The sequence below is a fragment of the Phacochoerus africanus genome, chromosome 5, assembly GCF_016906955.1.
Source record: "Phacochoerus africanus isolate WHEZ1 chromosome 5, ROS_Pafr_v1, whole genome shotgun sequence".
Classification (NCBI taxonomy): Eukaryota; Metazoa; Chordata; class Mammalia; order Artiodactyla; family Suidae; genus Phacochoerus; species Phacochoerus africanus.
In genome coordinates, this window is record NC_062548.1 from 76545958 (window position 1) to 76562535 (window position 16578).

The 16578-nt window shown below is 42.9% G+C and overlaps 2 protein-coding genes across 2 annotated transcripts; both read left to right on the forward strand.

Moving 5' to 3' along the window:
- Positions 1-473: 473 nt before the first annotated feature.
- FAM136A (family with sequence similarity 136 member A) lies at positions 474-5954 on the forward strand. Its single transcript, XM_047781836.1, has 3 exons — positions 474-675; positions 1573-1713; positions 4444-5954. Exons 1-3 carry the CDS (start codon positions 550-552, stop codon positions 4630-4632), a joined length of 456 nt encoding a protein of 151 aa, XP_047637792.1. The 5' UTR covers positions 474-549; the 3' UTR covers positions 4633-5954.
- A 1664-nt stretch (positions 5955-7618) lies between these two features.
- SNRPG (small nuclear ribonucleoprotein polypeptide G) lies at positions 7619-16059 on the forward strand. Its single transcript, XM_047781837.1, has 4 exons — positions 7619-7757; positions 11217-11239; positions 11845-11969; positions 15871-16059. Exons 1-4 carry the CDS (start codon positions 7726-7728, stop codon positions 15919-15921), a joined length of 231 nt encoding a protein of 76 aa, XP_047637793.1. The 5' UTR covers positions 7619-7725; the 3' UTR covers positions 15922-16059.
- Positions 16060-16578: the final 519 nt, after the last annotated feature.

A 16578-nucleotide genomic window follows, 5' to 3' on the forward strand; every position in this document is an offset into this window, starting at 1 on the left:
AAAGTACATATGAATGAGATATATATATATAATAATTTATATATATATATAAATTATTCTAGAAAGGGAAAATGTAATCCCTAGTGATAGAAAGCAGATCAGTGGCTGCCTGGGGTCAGGAGTGAGGGAATAGGGAGAGAACGGACAGAGGTTAGGAAAGGGCAAGATTTGCTAAAACTCATCAAGCTGTTTACACCTAAGACCTTCGCACTTACTATATGTTACTTACATTAAATATCTTTAAAGAATTTTAATGGAAAGGGAGAGGGACAGAAGGCAGAGAAAGAGGAAAAAAACCTTCCCTGAGCTCTCGCAGAGGACAGAGGTGGGCGGGCCAAATGAAGAAGCCCAAATAACCGGGGGAGGGGGGGGGGGGGGCCGCGAGCATCGCTGACGCATGGGGGCGGGGCCAGGGAGTGGGGCTGGAGCAGGCCTCCTGGCGTGCAGTTGCTCCTCTCGGACGCTAGGCGGCGGCGTGAGCTCTTGGAAGGACGCGCCGCTGTGACCCGCGAAGCTGCGCGGAGCGGGCGGGCCGGTGCGCCTGACTCCATGTGGGCGCCGGCGCGGCAGGGAGCAGCTGGGGTCGCCATGGCGGAGCTGCAGCAGCTCCGGGTGCAGGAGGCAGTGGACTCCATGGTGAAGAATCTGGAGAGAGAGAACATCCGGAAGATGCAGGTAGCCGGGCGGAGGCCGATCGAGGGGGGAGCCCCAGCGGTCCGGAACTCCTGGCCCCTTCCCGCAGCCGCTGCGCCATATCCAGCACCAGTGCCTTCCTCCCCGCACACCCGGGTCGCGATGTCCTTGGGGTCGTCGCGGCGTCCTCAGACAAAACCTCTGAAGCTTCGACTGAGCGGATGAAATCTGTGCGCTCTTGCCACGCGCAGGGCCGTTTGTCCCCTAGACCAGGCGGGGGGAGGGGTGTTCCAGGACCAGGGTTAAAAGTCTCTCATGTGAGGCGTTCGGCCTCCCGCACCTCCCCTTTTTCGTGGCCCCTTCTGCAGGTGAGTAGCCCGAGGCCGGAAAAAGAGCATGGCCAAAGGCGAAAGACCGGAAAGGCGAAAGCGCTAGGCCTTCTCAATGGCCAGGTCATGCCCGGTTCTGTTGCATCGAACCCGGCTCCACAGCTTATATGCTGTTCTGCTTTGATCCCCTAAATGTTTTGTGGCTGTTGGTCCTTCTTTCCTAACTGAATTTTGAGTTTCCCTTGTAAAGGTGACCCTGGAGTCAATTAGTAGACCAGTTGCCCCCTGGTGGGAGTAGGTTACTAGGTTGCTGACCTCTGAATCCTGTGATATAGGCTCCTCGTTTTCAGAACTTGGCTTTATCTGACCTTCGCCACCTTTCCTGTCCACTCAGCCTTCAATACCACAAGTGCCAATGAGTTAGCAGCAAGGAGGCGGTGAGGTACTCCACTGGGCACCAAGGATAATATTTCCATTCATGGCTTTAAGGCCCTGAAATCTGTTATAAGGAGAGGTACAGGTATAGACACTCCTGGTCTCTATTGCACTCCTTGGTCATCTCTGCCCTGGAGGCTTCCCTACCTAATCTCTCTCTGCCCTCCCTCCACAGGGCCTCATGTTCCGGTGCAGTGCTGGCTGCTGTGAGGACAGCCAGGCATCCATGCAGCAGGTGCATCAGTGCATCGAGCGCTGCCATGCACCTCTGGCTCAAGCCCAGGCCCTGGTCACCAGTGAGTTGGAGAAGTTCCAGGTGAGCAATATCCCAATCAGAGTACTCTAGCCCTTGAGGTTGCTCTTTTGCAGGAGATGACAAGCATTTGTTCAAAACTCTTGGCTTTAGTGCCTTGGCTCCGTGTTAACATTTGTGACAGTCCTATGACCATTAGACTTCACAGGGTTTTAAATTTTGGAAAAAAAAATTTTGGAAAAAGTCCTGGAGGTAGAGCACCACAAGAATTTTCCATAAAAGCAATGTAAAAGGGAGTTCATGACCAATAGGCTTATGCTTTTTTCCCCCATAGACACTAACTATGGCATGTATACTGTACAGTATGAAGCTTTTTAAAGCATAACAATTCATTCTTACAATAGCAGAATCCCCAGAAAAGTGGAATAGGCCAGTCAAAAAGGTATGATTAGAGCAAGATCTTGCTATCGTTTTGTGGATTGACCCACCCAAATGCCCCTTTCTGCAGTGCGCAGAGGGCAGAGGGCAGCTCCTGTGTCAGTGAAGAACAATCATTTACATGAGGGCTTTTTTTTTTTTTTTTTTTGGTTGTGCCCAGGGCATATGGAAGTTCTCAGGCCAGGGAATCGCACCCACACCACAGCAGCAACCCAAGGCACAGCAGTAACAATGCCAGATCCTTTTTTTTTTTTTTTTTTTCAGGGCCACACCTGCAGCATATGGAAGAAGTTTCTGGAGCTGGGGGTTGAATCAGAGCTGCAGTTCCCAGCCTACACCACAGCCACGACAACATTGTGGGATCCACAATGCAAGGAGGCGGTGAGGTACTCCACTGGGCAAGGCCAAGGATCAAACCCGTGTCCTCATGGATACTAGTCAGGTTGGTTACCACTGAGCCATGATGGGAACTCCACAATGCCAAATCCTTAACCCGATGGACCACCAAAGAACTTCAATTTATATGAAGCATTATTATTGTTGATACGATGATGCCTGTCTCATAAGCCTCTCTTGAGGTTACTCAGAGACACCGGTATCCCTCTCCAGAGCAAAGGGTAGCGACAAGTTCATTTTATTGCCTTCAAGTTATAGTTTTCTGGACCTTGGGGAAAGCAGGGCCTACCTCTGACCCAGTTTTTGATAGCCTGGGATTCTGTTAACATGGAAAAATTATCTCTAATGTGGTACATTTTTACATCTCATATAAAATTCTTCAAAATAACTGACACTATGAAAGCATAACTTCTCCAAGATCATGGAACGCTGAAGGGTTTCTTTGTGTTTGACACCTCATTTTACAGAGAGGTCTTTCAAAATGTGAGTTTTGAATTACTATATAACTTTCTCCTTGCATTCACTACACAGTCCTCTCCGATCAGACTCACTCTTCCTCTGTGCCGGAACCACTCTTGCCACGTTCCTCCATGGGGCTGAGTCCAGGGGTCATTTCTCATTATTTTACTCAGCCTACGTGCATCATTGACACAGTGGATTGCTCTCCTTCAGAACCTTTATCCACTTGGCCACCAGGATAGGATGCCTCACTCTCCTGGTTTTCCACCTCTCCCTGGCCCTCCTTTCCTGTTCTCGTTTACTGGCTTTTCCCCGCTCCAACCTCTGAGGAGCATTAGAGTGCCTTGGACCTTTTCCCTTTTCCATCTAGTTCTCTAATCTCACAGCTATAACTACTGTCTAAAGGATGACAACTCGGAGCTCCTGTAGTTGGTCAGTGGTTAACGAATCTGACTAGCATCCATGAGGACACAGGTTCGATCCCTAGCCTTGCTCAGTGGTTAAGGATCCGGCGTTGCCGTGAGCTGTGGTGTAGGTTGCAGAAGTGGCTTGGATCCCAAGTTGCTGTGGCTCTGGCATAGGCCAGCAGCTGCACCTCCGATTCGACCCCTAGCCCTGGGAACCTCCATATGCCGTGGGTGCGGCCCTAAAAAGACAAAAGACAAAAAAAAAAAAAACTAAAGGCTGACAACTCCTGCATTCATAGTTCTACACCAGCTTCACTTCTGATCTCCAGAGTCATATCCAGCTGTCACTTCAACATCTCTACTTACTTACTTTGTTTCTCCATCTTTTCCCACTGGAATATATCAAGTGAAGGCCAGAATTTATCTCTTTTACTTATTGCTATATTCCCCAACATCAGAAGAGCCCTGGCACATAGGAGATATTCAATAAATCTTGTTCACTTGAGTGATTTTTTTTTCTTTCTTTTTTTTTTTAAGGGCTACACCTACGGTATATGGAAGTTCCCAGGCTAGGGGTCAAATCGGATCTGCAGCTGCTGGCCTACACCTATTCAATGTCAGATCTGAGATGCATCTGTGACCTACACGGCAATTTGCAGCAACACCAGATTCTTAACTCACTGAGCAAGGCCAGGGATCCTCATGGATACTAGTCGGGTTTTTAACCCACTGAACCACAATGGGAACTCCAACTTGAGTGTTTTTCTATAGCAAGGACAGACCTTATAAAAATCAAGATGTTTGAAACTCTAATTGAGTAACAGTAGCCTCTAGTTACTTCCTGGAAGGAGCTTCTGTACAATTAATTCTGTCATTCATCTGCTTTCTAGTAATGCTTTGTCCAGGCCCTTACGGTGCCACCATCTCTTTCAGTCAGGACAGTCTTAGTTAATTGCATCATAGGGTCCCTTTAATCAAGGTAACACGTATCAGGCCAAAATACAGCACAGGCACAGAGCCTGGCCCGGGATAAGCACTTGGCAAATAAAGATCAGTCTCTCAGGCTTCTCTACTCTTTCCCTTCTTGTCCCAGGACCGCCTGGCCCGGTGCACTTTGCACTGCAACGACAAAGCCAAAGATTCAATAGACGCAGGGAGTAAGGAGCTCCAGGTGAAGCGGCAGCTGGAGTGTTGTGTGACCAAGTGTGTGGATGACCACATGAACCTCATCCCAACCATGACCAAGAAGATGAAGGAATCACTCTCGTCCATGGGGAAATAGAAGTCTGCTGTTGGCCACTGGGGCAGAGGGCAGGAATCTATTTAAAAAGAGGAATGGGGGTTTTGGGTCTTTTAAGCAAAGTTTATGAATGAAGAAAATTATGGATGGCAGCAAGTTTAAGGCCTCTGTCACTTGCCTCTGGATATTGGTTCCTTTGTGTTTCAGTCCTAGAAAGTGAAATGGAAAAGAAACTGGTGCTAAAATTTGGGTCAGGGTTTGCATGAGAGAGTTTCTGAGAGCCTCAGTTTCATGTGGCCAGTGCTTATCCTGGCAGTGGGGAGCCTCCCTTGTAGCAAACCAGAGCCCTCCGAGGTACCAGATTCTCTTGGTACCCAGGTACCAACAGGCTGGCAGTTTCCTCTAACCTGCCTGTGGTCCAGTGGAGTGTGAGAGGTGTTTCTGTTTATTGCCAGCCAACCTCCTGTTTACCAGAAGGATCAAAACACATTGATCCAACACGCCATTTTCCACAGACTATAGTAAAACAAGATTCGCAAGGTCACCAGTTTAGGAGGTGGAAGGGGGCTTCCAGGGTTTTGTTTTGCTTGGTTTTCTTTTATACACAAGGGCATGAAGTTAGCTTAAGACGTGGAGTTGGGCGGTAGTTTGGATAAGAACTTTGAAAGGGTCCTTGTGAGTATTCATTTCTGACCATTGAGATGTAGATGTGCCTTATTTAAAATGCTCACACATTTACATCTTTCAGCCTGAAGACCCTGCAAAAATATGAGAGGTGATGTCACACTGGTATGGGAAGCAAATCTTCCCTTTCACGGGTAGCCACCATGGGCCCTAAGGCTTTAGCAGAGGGACAGAACAATCTTACGATGACACTCACCCTTGAAGGGGATCTTGATTGTGCTGTATACTAGGACTTAGGCGTGAACAGTGAAAGAGAAACTTTTATCTTCTTAATTAAGAGAGTTGTGAAGTACTGGATTTGGAAAAATCTGGTTTTCATAAAACAGAATGAAAGCCTAAACCCAGTATTGCTTACTTTGCCACCTGAAATAACAAGGCTCTATTGAGACAATCCCTTGGCAACATGAAGGTCAAGGGAGAAAAAGTAAGCAACTCAGGGGTCAGCTGTGACTTCTTGGAAAAGAGGGACAGCCCCTCATTACCAAATATCAATTTTGTCAGGGCCTTTGTTTCCTGCCCCAGTTCTGGCACCTTATTGTTTTGATAAGGACCTTGTTGTCTTTTTACCAACTTATTACTTGAAATGATAATATAGCCTGTCTGTTCGCTGTTTCAAGACCGTGATATATTTTCCTAGTGGTTTGGTTTTAAAAATAAATAAGGTTTAATTTTTTCTTCCACATTGTATTTCTTTCCTTATATCTGGGCAGTGAATATATAACTTTTTCAGGATGTTTCTCTTTGTAATGTGTGAAATAAATTTAAGAGGTCCAGGGGAGTGAAAATTAGTTTTGTGCTATTGTTCAGATGCTTGTAAATGAGAAGAGTCTTTGAGGGCAGACTAGGGCACTACAAACTTAAGTCCTTTAGTATAAAACAAACTATAAGGCTGAAAAAGAAATTCAATATTCATGTCAGGTCTCTAGCTTCAATTAAACACTAACAGCAAGAGGTGGAAAAGATAAGACCGATATCACTCCTCTAGAGAAAATGCAATGTCGAGGTTTTTGAGTAAGATATATGATAATTTTGTCTCTACTTATATATCTAAGAAATGAACTGAATCTTGTAGAACCATCCCTACTTAAAATCACCAATGCTTTCCCTTTTTTAAATTTTTGTTATAGTTTATTTACAATGTTCTGTCAGTTTCTGCTGCCCAGTTGTACAACCAATGCTTTTCTATTTTGGTCTAAGTCTTCTATAATCCCTATTCTTGATTCATAAATGTGGGCTGCTCCTCTTTTGGGAAACTTAACTAGGATCAAATCAGACCATTTTTTACACCTTTTGACTTGAAAATCAATATTTTAGAAATCATCTGTGTGCTGCTCTTCATACTATAAAGAGGGGCAAGGTACAGTTAAGTGGGGTTTTGGAAGCACTGCAGGACTGTCCATGGGGAATATACTTATGACCTCTAGATTAAAATTTTTGGAGACTGAGGCCCCCTCACCCTATTCCTTTGGTGCAGAGGTCGTTAACTGAACCTTAGTTGTAGCATGACATCCTGTGGGAATACTAAAATACCACAGGTTCAGTTGGAGACCACAACAGTGAAGCAAATACCTCAAAGCAAGTCACAAGATTTTTTTTTTCTTAGTGTGACTACCTATCACAGATCACCATAACGAATACAGTAATGAAAAAATTTGAAATACTGTAAGAATTATCAAAATGACACAGACACAAAGTGAACAAATGCTCTTGGGAAAATGGCGCTGGGAGATTTGCTGGACTCTGGGCTGCCTCAAACCTTCAATTTGCTAAATTCAAAAACAAAAACAAAACGAGTTCCCGTTGTGGCTCAGGGAGTTAAGAACCGGACTAGTATCCATGAGGATACTAGTTTGATTCCTGGCCTCGCTCAGTAGGTTAAGAATCCAGCGTTGCTTTGGCTGTGGCAAAAGCCAGCAGCTGCAGCGCAGATTTGACCCACAGCCTGGGAACTTCCATATGCGGAGGGTTCGGTCCTAAAAAGACCAAAAAAAAAAAAAAACCGCAGTGTTTGCAGAGGACAACAAAGGGAAGAACAACACATGGAAGTATGCGCACACATGCCAAAAAAATTTTTAGGAGCCTACCCCTCCAGAGCTTATTTTCATTTGGTAGCGTCAAGACAAACTTTGCAACCCACAAAGACAATGAGTTAACCAGCGTCCTTCAAATGCTAGAGGCAGGAACAGCAACCCAATTACAAAGAGGAATATAAAGACTGGAGGCCCCACCCCTCCGCTCTAGCCAATCCCTGGCGACACAACGGAAGCTTGGGACTGATCTGCGAGCTCAGGATTTTCCTAAGTATCGCGACGTGAAACGTGAAAGCGGCCAACAATCAATTGGCTAACGGGATCAGTGACGTCAGACGCAAAGCGCCGGGCCTACCGCTGGAGCGTGAGGGAGAACACGAATTCTGTTTGGAGGTTTCTTTGAGTTCGCGGAGTAGGCATCATGAGCAAAGCTCACCCGCCGGAGTTGAAGAAGTAAGTATGCATGAGGGCCGCGCATAAATGGCCGCTTCTTTGTAGGCCTTGAGTTCCTTGGATCCCCAGCCATTTCCCGAGAGTGTGTCTGCCGTGCGTATTGCCACTGGCGGCCGCCGCGATCCGGGCCACCGTCCCGCATTTCCGGGCCTTCATCCTGCGCAAATGTTGTATTTCGGCCTGGTGGGCATGCTTTTCAAAGGCGTCAAGGCCCCTCCGTCTGCAGGTTTGCCTCCCAGGCCGGAGTTCCTGGCCGGGTCTCTGGCACTCGATCCTTCGTTACTTAAAGGTCTTGAATACCACAGTTAGCTGAACGCCTTGAGTAGCATTACGTTCGAGGTAAGGTGGTTGGACAGTAATTCTGTAAGGAACTAAGGAGGTGGATGGAATGGAATTGTTTTGATAGTATATGAGAAATTCAAAAGCCGCCTTCATCTTAGTGTGTTTGTGGTTCCTTTGAGCTTTAACTTAGAAATCCCGTTCTTGGGAGTTCCCGTCGTGGCGCAGTGGTTAACGAATCCGACTAGGAACCATGAGGTTGCGGGTTCGGTCCCTGTCCTTGTTCAGTGGGTTAACGATCCGGCGTTGCCGTGAGCTGTGGTGTAGGTTGCAGACGCGGCTCGGATTCCGAGTTGCTGTGGCTCTGGCGTAGGCCGGTGGCTACAGCTCCGATTGGACCCCTAGCCTGGGAACCTCCATGTGCCGCGGGAGCAGCCCAAAGAAATAGCAAAAAGACAAAAAAAAAAAAAAGAAATCCCGTTCTTTTTTTCTTAATTTCTTGTACTTAGGTTAAACTTGAATGTGTGATACTTTGCTCTGTTAACTGGAATGCGTGAGAACATTCATTTTTCTCTAATTAGAGAAGGGTCTTTTGTTGGGGGGGGTGTTCTTGGTAAGATTTCCTTTTTGATTCTTAAGATATTAATGAGAGTTTTTAATTACCTTTCTTTTCTTATATGTAGATTTCAATAATTGTGAGATCCTGCCAGGTCTGCCTCCAAAATGACTTTTAATTTTTTCTTCCTTTATCGCAAATACCTCTTTTTTTGGAGTTCCCTCGTGGCTCAGCCGGTTAAGGATCCAACATGGCACTGCTGTGGTTCACGTTCGGTCCCTAGCCCAGGAACTTCCGCATGCCACCCACGAGGCCCGAAACCTTTTTTTTTTTTTTTTTTTGCATTTTTATATCCTCCGTCTGCTTTTAATACAATTCTGTGGTTCTTAACTGTGGTGTAGAGAGTCTGGTTCTACCAGTGTTTAGTAGGTAGAGGCCAGGGTTCCTGCTAAATATTCTACAGTGCACTGGACATCACTCAATTATCTGGTCCCAGATGTCATTATGCCAAGGTTGAGATACCCTGGCCCAATCATATTCTTCCTACCCCTCTTAAAAATCATTGCCAAAGTAGTCTTTTTTTTCCCCCAGTTTTTTTGAGATAAAATTGACATACAGCACTACGTAAGTTCAAGATGTACAGCGTAATGGATTGATTTACACATGCTTCAGTAATCTTAGCCATGCCTGATGCTGCTGCAGTAACTTATTGCCATCTGCATAATAAAGTCCAGACTTCTTGAACCAGCAGTAATGCTCCTCCATTTGAAATCCAAGCACCAAATATTACACACACTAATATTTGAGTACCATGTTCTTGGGCCAAACTGAACCATTTGATTTTGCTCAAACTTTTTCACTGCTGAGTGACTTTGGAAATTTTACTTAACCTTTCTGGGCCTTGGTTCCCCCATCTGTTAATTGGTGGTAATAACAATGCATAACTTAAAAAGCTTTCATAAGGATTAAATAAAATAAGTTCATATGTGTTATATTTGTGTTTTTTTATAACATCCTAGTAAAATTGATTGTTTTACATGTCATACTATATATTTTTATTTGTAAAAACCTGTCTTCTTACACCTTCTTCAGGCCTCATGTCTTATTTATCTTTGAATTCTCCATTATATACATTAAAATTGAATGAAGTTTCATATTTTCTAGCCTACAGCAAAGAGGTAAAAACTGGTTTGACTTGTTGGCTTCATATTCTTTTTGTCTTTAGGGCTGCACGCACGGCATATGGAGGTTCACAGGTGGGGGGTCAAATGGGAGCTGTATCTGTAGCCCCTGGCCTAAACCACAGCCACACCAGATCAGAGCTGTGTCTGTGAGCTACACCACAACTCATGGCAATGCCAGATCCTTAACCACTGAGCGAGGTCGGGGTCCAACCTGCATCCTCATGGATACTCGTCAGATTCACTTCTGCTGAGCCATGACGGGAACGCCCTTGGCTTCATATTCTCATACTACCCTGCTGATATGGAATTTTGTTGCTTAATTCAAATTATTTAAAATTTCAATATGCATTTATTTTGCTAAAGTATACTTGGTTGTTGGAGAATATCCTGAACATTTAAGATTGTTGCTTAATATTAAATAAAACACTATGTATTGTCTCAAATATAAAATAAAATATCCATTGGATTGGATATGGTTTGATTACCTTCTGATTTCTTCACAACTTTGTTTGGTTTTAAAAATAACCAAAATATAACAAAATCTTTGTTTTTCTGTTTTGGTCGTAAGATTCTGTCATTGAATATTGGGTCAGGGAGTTCCTATAGTGGCTCAGCGGGTTTAGAACCCGACTAGCATCCATGAGGATGTGGGTTCGATCCCTGGCCTCACTCAGTGGGTTAAGGATCTAGCATTGCCACAAGCTGCAGCATAGGACACAGATGCAGCTTGGATCTGGCATTGCTGTGGTGTAGGCCAAAGGCCACAGCTCTTATTTGACCCCTAGCCTCAGAACTTCCATATACCACAGGTGTGGCCCTAAAAAAAAAAAGGAAGATGAAGGAAAAAGAATCAGTATCGAACAACAAGAATGTTTTTAGGAGTTCCCGTTGTGGTGCAGTGGTTAACAAATCCGACTAGGAACCATGAGGTTTCGGGTTTGATCCCTGGCCTCACCCAGTGGGTTAAGGATCTGGCGTTGCCGTGAGCTGTGGTGTAGGTCGCAGACGCGGCTCAGATCCCGTGTTGCTATGGCTCTGGCGTAGGCTGGTGGCTGCAGCTCGGATTAGACTCCTAGCCTGGGAACCTCTATATGTCTCGAGAACGGCCCTAAAAAAGGCAAAAAGACAAAAAAAAGAAAAAGAATGTTTTTATAACTCACATCAGTATGAAGACTCAATCTACATTAAAATATTCTGAAACTATTCCATTTGTAATCATCATCTTCCCCTTCCTAAATCACATTGGTCAGTTAGTGCTAACTAAGGTAGCCCATCACTCTCTTATCCTTTACATCACTACAAGGTTTTTACTCTTTTAAATTGCATTATTTCTATTGTGTAAATTTTAGCAGATTATATTGATTATACCTACTTTTGTGCTTACTCATGTTTAAATTTTTTAAATCAGTTGCATAATCTTTGCCCGTTTTGCTTTTTCAGATTTATGGACAAGAAATTATCATGTAAGTTTTTTTGGTTTTTTATTTTGGGGTGTTTTTTTATTATTAAATTGCTTTTTACATGTCTCTTGACAGTATATAGTATTTGGAGCAACTTTATAAAAGTTCAAAGTGCACAGAACCTCTAATTCACATCCATTAATTAAGCAGGTGTATCAAAATCCTATCTAAACAACTTTATTTACTTCTTATATTTAGTAAGTTTTGCAATACTTTAGATTTTTCATTATTTCATATGAGCCCTCTCACCTTAACAAATGAACAGGATTTCCCATTTTATGATATTTGTAAATTTAAGTTTTTTCCTTTAAGCAGTCTTCAGTTTGAATTCCAGCTCTGCTGTACAGTAACTCTATAATCTTGAACCAGTTACTTAAAAGCTTTGTATTTCAGTTCCCTCATAAAAAGTTAGGATAATTCTACTTCATAGGGTTCTAATAAGTTTAAATATGGAAATAAATGGAAAATGTTTAGCCCAGTGCCTGGCATATAGTAAGGATAGATTATACATCTCAGATACTTGCGCTTTATCTCACCTAATTTTTAATGAATCATTTAGTTGATAGTTAATGGTTATTTTATTAAAGTTTCTTTTTCCTTTCATATAGTGAAATTAAATGGTGGCAGACATGTCCAAGGAATATTGCGAGGATTTGACCCCTTTATGAACCTTGTGATAGATGAATGTGTGGAGATGGCAACAAGTGGTCAACAGAATAATATTGGAATGGTGGTGAGTAGAGATAGTAAAATTTCTCTTAGAGATTTTTCTTTTGGAGTAAGTATTAGCTTCCCTTCTACCAAACTCTTGGATTAAATTGAAGCTAGGTAAATTACAGGTAAGATTAGACATTCCATCTCCTTTTGAGTTTAACATATGGCAGTTATTCAACTGTGGATAATATCGCAATTATCTGTAGATTAGATCTGAATCTTACACAGAACCCACTGAGGTCATTGGGCTTGAAAGAGCTGTTGAAAATCATTTTTGAGCTTTATTCTATAATAGAGGCCCATACTTGTTCCTTCATTAAAGCAGTATTTCTCAGTCTTAGCCATATTTTAGAATCAGATTAGTCTGGGATGCAGCATAGAGGTTTTAACGTTCCCAGGTGATTCTAACAAAAGGCAGAGATTAATCACTGATCCAGAGTACTTATATGAAAAAGAATATATATATATATGATTCAGATATATGTATATATTCTTTTTCCTCTTCTCCCTTATGGTTTATTACAGGATATTGAATACAATTCTCTGTGCTATACAGCAGGACCCCATCTGTAACTCATCTGCTCTACACGTAATAACCTGCATCTGCCAATCCCAAACTCCCAGTTTGTCTCCAATGATATACATTAAAATTGAATGTCCCCCCACAATCACAAATTTGTGGTCCATGTCTGAGTCTGTTTATGCCTTATAAAGTTCTTTTGTATCTTATTTTAGATTCCACATATAAGTGATATCATATGGTATTTGTCTTTGGCTTGCTTCACTTAGTATGTATGGTAAACTATAGGTCTATCCATTTTGCTACAAATGCTATTATTTCATTAAGTTCGTTCAGTGGAGAGGTGTAATTTTTTAATCACCCTTTCCAAGGTTTGTGTTATTGCTTGTTTCAAGTGTATTTCTGTTACTGCATTTTGAAAAGCAAATCAGTGGTCAGGGTTGGAAAAGCCAGCTTAGAGTCTCTAAATATGAGGCTCCTTGCCTGTCCCTACACATTTCATGTAAATCAAGCTCCTTAGGCTTCTGTTGAAAGTGATTAAAACTATGGGCAAATCCAGGTTTGATCCCTGGCCTGGCACAGTGGGTTAAGGACCCAGCTTAAAGAGAAAGAGCTGTGGCATCTGCGGCTTAGGTCAAGACTACAGCTCAGATCTGATCCCTGGCCAGGGAACTCCATGTGCCCCATGGCGGCCAAAAAAGAAAAGAGAAAAAAAAAAAAAACTATGGGCAAATCATTAGCAGTATTTCTTATAAAAACAGTTTTTTCAGGAGTTCCCGTCGTGGCGCAGTGGTTAACGAATCCGACTAGGAACCATGAGGTTGCGGGTTCGGTCCCTGCACTTGCTCAGTGGGTTAACGATCCGGCGTTGCCGTGAGCTGTGGTGTAGGTTGCAGACACGGCTCCAATCCCAAGTTGCTGTGGCTCCAGCGTAGGCCAGTGGCTACAGCTCCAATTGGACCCCTAGCCTGGGAACCTCCATATGCTGCAGGAGCGGCCCAAAGAAATAGCAAAAAGACAAAAAAATAAATAAATAAAAAACAGTTTTTTCATACCCTACGATTTCTCTCTAGCCTTTCCTCTTGCAGATTAGGAAATCTTCATTCTCATAGAGGGTAGATTAGGATTTGATTTCATATCAACAGATTTGCTAAAAAAAAAAAAAAAAAGATTCAAGAAGGATTTGACATCTAAAAGTCAGTTCTAATTTAGAAAGATAACTTTTTAGAGAATTGTGCGGCACTTCTCAGAATTTTATCAGAGAAGGAATTAAGCCTAGATCATGGATTGTGTCATTTCCCCCTTAAATTTTGACAGGCTTAAATTTTTCCATTTTCTTTACATGGAAATTGGTTAAAAGTAGTACCAAATTATGAGCACTTGTTGGTAGACAGTCTGCTGTTCCAGTTCTGGTGCTTGTTGTGTGACTAGAAATTAAAGTTTGTATTAGTAGGTACTAATTCTTACACCTGAGTTAACACTTAGAAAATGAAATAATGATAATATATCAATTGTCTTTATTTAATTTTTTTTAATTCTAAAGAAAATAAAAGAGTGGCTTTTCTAAGGGAAAGTAGATAAGTTATGGTTTTGCCTTTTCATGGGTTACTTGGCTATGGAGACAGGTTACATTGGCTTCATTATTCCCTTGTCCAATTCAGTGACTCATTGAGGCCATCGAAATTATTTAATACTCTAAGGACAGTATTAAGATGTGTGTTCTGGAGTTCCTATCATGTCGCAGCGGAAATGGATCCAACTAGGAACCATGAGGTTGTGGGTTTGATCCCTGGCCTCGCTCAGTGGGTTAAGGATCCAGCGTTGCCGTGGCTGTGGTGTAGGTCATAGACACGGCTCGGATCTGATGTGGCTGTGGCTGTGGCTGTGGCATAGGCTGGCAGCTGTAGCTCCAATTCAACCCCTATCCTGGGAACCTCCATGTGCCCCAGGGTGTGGCCCTAAAAATACAAAAAAAAAAAAGAATGTGTTCTGAAGTCTAGATAATTTGTTTCAGAGATCTGTCCAGTGGCTATTTACCTAATGATGTCTCAACTAGCCTCTTCTGAGACATCCTCAGAGTTGTCAGTAGCCCCACCTCATCTTATTTTCTTAAGACTCCACTCCACCCCAGGGTTCCCCTAAGAATGTAGTAAAAATTGTGTACTTTATGTTGCTGCATATTTTAGGATTTGGGTTTTCTTGCTGGTTCTGTGCTTCTATAGCTCCATTTTAAATTTGTATTCTTTTTTTGGTCTTTTGTCTTTTCTATCCCTCTTTTTTTTTTTTGTCTTTTTGTTGTTGTTGTTGCTGCTATTTCTTGGGCCGCTCCCGCGGCATATGGAGGTTCCCAGGCTAGGGGTTGAATCGGAGCTGTAGCCACCGGCCTACACCAGAGCCACAGCAACGCGGGATCCGAGCCGAGCCGCGTCTGCAACCTACACCACAGCTCACGGCAACGCCAGATCGTTAACCCACTGAGCAAGGGCAGGGACCGAACCCGCAACCTCATGGTTCCTAGTCGGATTCGTTAACCACTGCGCCACGACGGGAACTCCTTTTCTATCCCTCTTGAGCTCATTACTAGCATTTCACCTATGCTTTCATGAGTACCCTCGCTTATCTTTTATGAAAGGGCCACTGTGTCAGGCACTGGGCTCCTGGGGCCATTTTTTTATAACTTCTCTTCCTGCCTCTAGGTTTCCCCCTCCCCGTTCTGTTATATATGCTTTTGCCAAAACAGTGGTCCTCCTCCCAACTGTAAAACTGTCACTGGCTCATTGTTGGTTTCATGATGCTTTCCAAACACTAAGATTGGTGTTTGAAGCCTTATAAGATCAGGTGCAAACTTTGTTCCCCGCTTCCTTTCGTAACCTTTAACTCTATTCAAATTAGGTTCTTTCCTTATCCCCTTAACACCTTTTAATCTCAGTTGTCTAGAAATTCCTATCTTCCTAACAAAATTCTACCCAATTTTCAAGACTCAGCTAAAATGTCATCTTCAGAAAGTCTGCTTCTTTCCAACTTCCATCCTGGTTGAAGTGGTCTTACACCCCTAAACTGATAGACATATCCTACGTATTTATTTTTCCTATCAACTTATGGATCCCTTAGTGGGCAGGAATGGGCATGTTCATTTGAGTCTTGCCATTTAGGTGAAATGGGCCACTGGAAACTTGGCATCTCAAAAAGCCTTCAATCAATGTGCATCTGATTATGAAGAGCTTAGTGGCTTCATGTTATTATTAAAAGACAGATTATTTCGTGTTTCTGTGGCTAGGGAAAAAAGGCTTCACAAACATTTAATAACTGAAAAACCATTAAAGATTTGGTGAAGATTCTTTAATCATCACTGTTATGTCTGTTAAATATGAATTTGTTCTTTTCAAATTCACTTTCTTAGGTAATACGAGGAAACAGTATCATCATGTTAGAAGCCTTGGAACGAGTATGAACAGTGGCTCTGCTCACCAGAGAAATCAACTGCTTCCACATTCTCCCCTCTCTCCGGCATTTGTTGCAATGAAAGCCAAGTCTTATACATTTTCTTACTGAATTCTTTTGTTAAATAAACTTTTGTAATAATCAAAAATGATTTCTTAGATGTTCTGAACATGGAAAATAGCTCTTATTCTGACTTTTTCTATCACGACCTGTTCCTTGTCGAGACTGATTTGTTCAAAGGTTTTTATGCATTAAAATAGAAGAATCTGGAGTTCCTGTCGTGGCGCAGTGGTTAACGAATCCAACTAGGAACCATGAGGTTGCGGGTTCAATCCCTGGCCTTGCTCAGTGTGTTAAGGATCCAGTGTTGCCGTGAGCTGTGGTGTAGGTCGCAGATGCGGCTCCAATCCCAAGTTGCTGTGGCTCTGGCGGAGGCCAGTGTCTACAGCTCCAATTCGACCCCTAGCCTGGGAACCTCCATATGCCATGGGAGTGGCTCAAGAAAAGGCAAAAAGACAAAAAATAAAAATAAAATAGAAGAATCTTCCTAAATGTGAAACATGGTAAGGATACTCTTTTTCTCTGTCTTATATCACTGAACAGAGATAAGCTACAGACCTGGGTGGGTTTCTTCTGAAACATTAACTGGAATTTTCAAAATTCTTGT